Source organism: Oncorhynchus mykiss, chromosome 18, assembly GCF_057628025.1.
Source record: "Oncorhynchus mykiss isolate SJ-2025 chromosome 18, ASM5762802v1, whole genome shotgun sequence".
Classification (NCBI taxonomy): Eukaryota; Metazoa; Chordata; class Actinopteri; order Salmoniformes; family Salmonidae; genus Oncorhynchus; species Oncorhynchus mykiss.
Genome location: NC_143039.1, coordinates 2,070,001 through 2,077,691, shown reverse-complemented (window position 1 = coordinate 2,077,691; position 7,691 = coordinate 2,070,001). Strand labels below are relative to the sequence as shown.

The window sequence follows — 7,691 nt, the reverse complement described above, 5'->3', positions numbered from 1 at the left end:
CTGAGGTCATTAAAGATCCCATGGCACTTATCGTAAGAGTAGTGGTGTTAACCCCTGGTGTCCTGGCTAAATTCCCAATCTGGCCCTCAAAACCATCACGTTCACCTATTAATCCCCAGTTTACAATTGGCTCATTCATCCCCTGTAATTATTCCCCAGGTCATTGTCTAATCATTCCTCCTCTCCCCTGTAACTATTCCCCAGGTCGTTGTCTAATCATTCCTCCTCTCCCCTGTAACTATTCCCCAGGTCGTTGTCTAATCATTCCTCCTCTCCCCTGTAACTATTCCCCAGGTCGTAGTCTAATCATTCCTCCTCTCCCCTGTAACTATTCCCCAGGTCGTTGTCTAATCATTCCTCCTCTCCCCTGTAACTATTCCCCAGGTCGTTGTCTAATCATTCCTCCTCTCCCCTGTAACTATTCCCCAGGTCGTTGTCTAATCATTCCTCCTCTCCCCTGTAACTATTCCCCAGGTCGTTGTCTAATCATTCCTCCTCTCCCCTGTAACTATTCCCCAGGTCGTTGCTGTAAATGAGAATGTGTTCTCAGTCAACTTACCTGGTAAAATAACGGATGAATAAATGTAAAAATCTTCCTGCAACACATTCTGAATGAAAGCCACTCAGACAACAACCGGTTTGCAATAATGTTGCCTTCATTTAGTTATTTCCAGGACAAAACAAGCTCATTTTAAACCATTCAGTTGTTCTGTACAGAGATACATAATAACTTCTTCTTAATACTCTTGATATATTTATACAAAATACACTGTTATCCTTCAGCAGGGGCGTTTTAGAAGAGGGAATTCCTGGGAAGGTGGATTAGGGTTATCATTTTTAGGGGGGGACAATTTGAAGATGCTAGTCTGAAGATATAAAACACAAGGAGCATTAAAGTACAGACTATTCTGTAGGACAAGACGCTAGTCTGAAGATATAAAACACACTCAATGTTGAGGACCAGCAAACATTAAAAAAAAAAAAAAACCCACACAAAGATAGAAAATATACATTTGTAGCAATTGGCATTATGGTTTTTAAATAGGTTGTGGTGTGGAGATATACAAAGATATCTCAGCAACACATATGACTTGGTTCAGAAATACAGATGTAGAAAATATAGTCTGGGTACCAGCCTGTTTAGCTAGCTTTCCATTAGGAAACAACGACATAGGAGTGGAATGTTATCTAACCAGACCGGTAGCCAGACTACAGAAGACTGTCTGCCATCATGGAAGACTCTGTACCTAACAACACCCACGGACTACAGAGAGAATGGATGCCCAGCTAGATCTGATGGTTTGGACATAGCAACCAGTCACCAGGGTTAGTTCTGTTGGTTTGGACATAGCAACCAGTCACAGGGTTAGTTCTGTTGGTTTGGACATAGCAACCAGTCACAGGGTTAGTTCTGTTGGTTTGGACATAGCAACCAGTCACAGGGTTAGATCTGTTGGTTTGGACATAGCAACCAGTCACAGGGTTAGTTCTGTTGGTTTGGACATAGCAACCAGTCACAGGGTTAGATCTGTTGGTTTGGACATAGCAACCAGTCACAGGGTTAGTTCTGTTGGTTTGGACATAGCAACCAGTCACCAGGTTAGATCTGTTGGTTTGGACATAGCAACCAGTCACAGGGTTAGTTCTGTTGCTTTGGACATAGCAACCAGTCAACGGGTTAGTTTAGTTGGTTTCCCACAATGCAGAGAGTGAACCATAATGGCCGTACCTTCCATAGGCCCTGGACCTGACCATTAACTAGATTCACAGCAGGATACATCTGAGGGAATGCATACACAACTGGGATTTGTAGTTCTGACCCAGGGACAGGGTACAGGCCAGGAGGCAGCAGAGTTCTGACCCAGACCAGGAGGCAGCAGAGTTCTGACCCAGGGACAGGGTACAGGCCAGGAGGCAGCAGAGTTCTGACCCAGACCAGGAGGCAGCAGAGTTCTTACCCAGGGACAGGGTACAGGCCAGGAGGCAGTAGAGTTCTGACCCAGGGACAGGGTACAGGCCAGGAGGCAGTAGAGTTCTGACCCAGGGACAGGGTACAGGCCAGGAGGCAGTAGAGTTCTGACCCAGGGACAGGGTACAGGCCAGGAGGCAGCAGAGTTCTGACCCAGACCAGGAGGCAGCAGAGTTCTGACCCAGGGACAGGGTACAGGCCAGGAGGCAGTAGAGTTCTGACCCAGGGACAGGGTACAGGCCAGGAGGCAGTAGAGTTCTGACCCAGGGACAGGGTACAGGCCAGGAGGCAGTAGAGTTCTGACCCAGGGACAGGGTACAGGCCAGGAGGCAGTAGAGTTCTGACCCAGGGACAGGGTACAGGCCAGGAGGCAGTAGAGTTCTGACCCAGGGACAGGGTACAGGCCAGGAGGGAGCAGAGTTCTGACCCAGGGACAGGATACAGACCAGGAGGCAGCAGAGTTCTGACCCAGGGACAGGGTACAGGCCAGGAGGCAGTAGAGTTGTGACCCAGGGACAGGGTACAGGCCAGGAGGCAGCAGAGTTCTGACCCAGACCAGGAGGCAGCAGAGTTCTGACCCAGGGACAGGGTACAGGCCAGGAGGCAGCAGAGTTCTGACCCAGGGACAGGGTACAGGCCAGGAGGCAGCAGAGTTCTGACCCAGGGACAGGGTACAGGCCAGGAGGCAGCAGAGTTCTGACCCAGGGACAGGGTACAGACCAGGAGGCAGTAGAGTTCTGACCCAGGGACAGGGTACAGGCCAGGAGGCAGCAGAGTTCTGACCCAGGGACAGGGTACAGGCCAGGAGGCAGCAGAGTTCTGACCCAGGGACAGGGTACAGACCAGGAGGCAGTAGAGTTCTGACCCAGGGACAGGATACAGACCAGGAGGCAGCAGAGTTCTTACCCAGGGACAGGGTACAGGCCAGGAGGCAGCAGAGTTCTGACCCAGGGACAGGGTACAGGCCAGGAGGCAGCAGAGTTCTGACCCAGACCAGGAGGCAGCAGAGTTCTGACCCAGGGACAGGATACAGACCAGGAGGCAGCAGAGTTCTTACCCAGGGACAGGGTACAGACCAGGAGGCAGCAGAGTTCTGACCCAGGGACAGGGTACAGGCCAGGAGGCAGTAGAGTTCTGACCCAGGGACAGGGTACAGACCAGGAGGCAGTAGAGTTCTGACCCAGGGACAGGGTACAGGCCAGGAGGCAGCAGAGTTCTGACCCAGGGACAGGGTACAGGCCAGGAGGCAGCAGAGTTCTGACCCAGGGACAGGGTACAGACCAGGAGGCAGTAGAGTTCTGACCCAGGGACAGGGTACAGGCCAGGAGGCAGCAGAGTTCTGACCCAGGGACAGGGTACAGACCAGGAGGCAGTAGAGTTCTGACCCAGGGACAGGGTACAGGCCAGGAGGCAGCAGAGTTCTGACCCAGGGACAGGGTACAGACCAGGAGGCAGTAGAGTTCTGACCCAGGGACAGGGTACAGGCCAGGAGGCAGCAGAGTTCTGACCCAGGGACAGGGTACAGGCCAGGAGGCAGCAGAGTTCTGACCCAGGGACAGGGTACAGGCCAGGAGGCAGCAGAGTTCTGACCCAGGGACAGGATACAGACCAGGAGGCAGCAGAGTTCTGACCCAGGGACAGGATACAGACCAGGAGGCAGCAGAGTTCTGACCCAGGGACAGGATACAGACCAGGAGGCAGTAGAGTTCTGACCCAGGGACAGGGTACAGGCCAGGAGGCAGCAGAGTTCTGACCCAGGGACAGGATACAGACCAGGAGGCAGCAGAGTTCTGACCCAGACCAGGAGGCAGTAGAGTTCTGACCCAGGGACAGGGTACAGGCCAGGAGGCAGCAGAGAACTACCAAAAGCAGAACCAGGCTCGGAATTAAACACTACAACTCTTAAACAATTAAAACAGGACGATCCAGATTGTAAATGAAGGCTGCACTAATCAGTCAGATGAACAGCTAGGGTCCTCATGGTCGCTGTCGCTGACTGATGACCTGCCCGTCTCCTCCCTCTGTCATCATCTTTCCCTGGAAGGAGTGCGGGGGGGTGGGGGGGGGGTTAAACACAAACATAGTCGGACGTGACCCCAAGTGAACAGTCTTTCAACCTAGAGTTTGGTCTGTGTGACTTGAAATACAAAGGAATCGGTTGTTTTCACACCAGGAATATACCACTTAAACCATTTGGTTATCAAACATTACAGAAACATGAACAACGAAATCAGATTGTTTCAGAAGGTGCTGAGGCAGTAGCTTTATGTCCGTTGTGGGGCGGGGTAAAGTGCGTGGTCACTGGTACACCAACAGTCCAGAGCATTGTGTCGTAGCACATCATCATAGACTATTCTACCCCATTAGACCTCGGCTCTGAGTGTCCGTGTTCTGAAAGATGCACCATGGGAAGCCGTGGACCAGGAGGTAACCAGGAAGTGTTGCTAGGTCTCAGGTCATCGGGGGCGGAGCTCTGCGCTTCATGGCAGTGGTTGGTGGGCGGGGCTAGATGGAGTAGGTGGAGCTCTCAGACTGTTGGTGGATGTAACACTGAAAACTCTTGTCTCCGATTGGATGATCCCTGCGGAACACAGAGAAGAGGGGTGTGGTCAGGAGGGTGAAATGTTACAGAACATTATTACAGAGTGACTGTGTGTGTGTGTGTGTGTGTGTGTGTGTGTGTCTGTGAATGTGTGTGTGTGTGTGTGTGTCTGTGAATGTGTGTGTGCGTGCGTGCGTGTGTGTGTGAATGTGTGTGTGTGTGAGAATGTCCACTACATGGACCCTTCTAGACTGTTAGTACTGTACCGGACCAGACCCAGACCAGAACCAGACCAGAACCAGACCAGAACCAGACCTGTCCCGGACCAGAACCAGATCTGTCCCAGACCAGAACCAGATCTGTCCCAGACCAGAACCAGACCTGTCCTGGACCAGAACCAGACCTGTCCCGGACCAGAACCAGACCTGTCCCAGACCAGAACCAGATCTGTCCTGGACCAGAACCAGACCTGTCCTGGACCAGAACCAGATCTGTCCCAGACCAGAACCAGACCTGTCCCAGACCAGAACCAGATCTGTCCCAGACCAGAACCAGACCTGTCCCAGACCAGAACCAGACCTGTCCCAGACCAGAACCAGATCTGTCCCGGACCAGAACCGGACCTGTCCCAGACCAGAACCAGACCTGTCCCGGACCAGAACCAGACCTGTCCCAGACCAGAACCAGATCTGTCCCAGACCAGAACCAGACCTGTCCCAGACCAGAACCAGATCTGTCCTGGACCAGAACCGGATCTGTCCCAGACCAGAACCAGATCTGTCCCAGACCAGAACCAGACCAGTCCCAGACCAGAACCAGATCTGTCCCAGACCAGAACCAGACCTGTCCCAGACCAGAACCAGACCTGTCCTGGACCAGAACCAGACCAGAACCAGACCTGTCCCGGACCAGAACCAGATCTGTCCCAGACCAGAACCAGACCTGTCCCAGACCAGAACCAGATCTGTCCCAGACCAGAACCAGACCTGTCCCAGACCAGAACCAGACCTGTCCCGGACCAGAACCAGATCTGTCCCAGACCAGAACCAGACCTGTCCCAGACCAGAACCAGACCTGTCCCAGACCAGAACCAGACCTGTCCTGGACCAGAACCAGACCAGAACCAGACCTGTCCCGGACCAGAACCAGATCTGTCCCAGACCAGAACCAGATCTGTCCCAGACCAGAACCAGACCTGTCCCAGACCAGAACCAGACCTGTCCCGGACCAGAACCAGACCTGTCCCAGACCAGAACCAGACCTGTCCCGGACCAGAACCAGACCTGTCCTGGACCAGAACCAGACCTGTCCCAGACCAGAACCAGACCTGTCCTGGACCAGAACCAGATCTGTCCCAGACCAGAACCAGACCTGTCCCAGACCAGAACCAGACCTGTCCTGGACCAGAACCAGACCTGTCCCAGACCAGAACCAGACCTGTCCCAGACCAGAACCAGATCTGTCCCGGACCAGAACCAGATCTGTCCCGGACCAGAACCAGATCTGTCCTGGACCAGAACCAGACCTGTCCCAGACCAGAACCAGACCTGTCCCAGACCAGAACCAGACCTGTCCTGGACCAGAACCAGACCAGAACCAGACCTGTCCCGGACCAGAACCAGATCTGTCCCAGACCAGAACCAGATCTGTCCCAGACCAGAACCAGACCTGTCCCAGACCAGAACCAGACCTGTCCCGGACCAGAACCAGACCTGTCCCAGACCAGAACCAGACCTGTCCCGGACCAGAACCAGACCTGTCCCGGACCAGAACCAGATCTGTCCCAGACCAGAACCAGACCTGTCCCAGACCAGAACCAGACCTGTCCTGGACCAGAACCAGACCTGTCCCAGACCAGAACCAGACCTGTCCCAGACCAGAACCAGATCTGTCCCGGACCAGAACCAGATCTGTCCCGGACCAGAACCAGATCTGTCCCGGACCAGAACCAGATCTGTCCCGGACCAGAACCAGACCTGTCCCAGACCAGAACCAGACCTGTCCCAGACCAGAACCAGACCTGTCCCAGACCAGAACCAGCCACAGTAGAAAGAGACTTACTGGCTGCCGATCTTGGTCTTCCTGAACATGTCTCGTTTGTACTTGGTGTGCTGCTGCTCCAGTGTCTGAACAGAGGAGATGATGACTCTCAGGGTCTTATAGGTCTCCCGGGGATCGTCGATGAGGAAGCAGGAATACTCCTCCTGCTCTGGGCCGTCATATACCGATCTACTGCCACAGGCCTCTGGAGGGGAGAGGACACGGTCAGGCAGAGAGACTCACACACACACACACACACAGGCCTCTGGAGAGGAGGAGGACACGGTCAGGCAGAGAGACTCACACACACACCTCTGGAGAGGAGGAGGACACAGTCAGGCTGAGAGACTCACACACACACAGGCCTCTGGAGAGGAGGAGGACACGGTCAGGCAGAGAGACTCACACACACACACACACACACACACACACACACACACACACACACACACACACACACACACACACACACACACACACACACACACACACACACACACACACAGGCCTCTGGAGAGGAGGAGGACACAGTCAGGCTGAGAGACTCACACACACACAGGCCTTTGGAGAGGAGGAGGACACGGTCAGGCTGAGAGACTCACACACACACACAGGCTTCTGGAGGGGAGGAGGACACGGTCAGGCAGAGAGACTCACACACACACACACACACACACACACACACACACACACACAGTGTGTATATCTGACCTTGCATGTTGACCAGTTTGTCCATGTACGTTCTGAACAGGCAGTAGATTCTCTCAGCCTCTCTGTCTCCGTCCACATCCAGCTGAATGTTGGCTGGGAGGCCCCTGAGACACAGAAACAACTACATCATGATTACCACGACCCACTGGGAGGCCTCTGAGACACAGAAACAACTACATCATGATTACCACGACCCACTGGGAGGCCCCTGAGACACAGAAACAACTACATCATGATTACCATGCCTCTGAGACACAGAAACAACTACATCATGATTACCACGACCCACTGGGAGGCCCCTGAGACACAGAAACAACTACATCATGATTACCACGACCCACTGGGAGGCCCTTGAGACACAGAAACAACTACATCATGATTACCACGACCCACTGGGAGGCCCCTGAGACACAGAAACAACTACATCAT

The 7,691-nt window shown here is 53.6% G+C and overlaps 1 protein-coding gene across 2 annotated transcripts in view; it reads right to left on the bottom strand.

Annotated features, from left to right (window-relative positions):
* Nucleotides 1-638: 638 nt before the first annotated feature.
* Nucleotides 639-7,691, bottom strand: part of LOC110511434 (ras GTPase-activating protein 3) — a 94,357-nt gene continuing 87,304 nt past the window's right edge. For both annotated transcript variants that reach the window (XM_090206932.1, XM_090206933.1), the window contains 3 exons: nucleotides 7,263-7,366; nucleotides 6,573-6,756; nucleotides 639-4,550 (listed from right to left, as the gene is read on the bottom strand). In XM_090206932.1, the coding sequence (XP_090063058.1) occupies nucleotides 4,475-4,550; nucleotides 6,573-6,756; nucleotides 7,263-7,366 (364 nt within the window). In that variant the 3' untranslated portion in view covers nucleotides 639-4,474. The remainder of the gene's footprint in view (nucleotides 4,551-6,572; nucleotides 6,757-7,262; nucleotides 7,367-7,691) is intronic.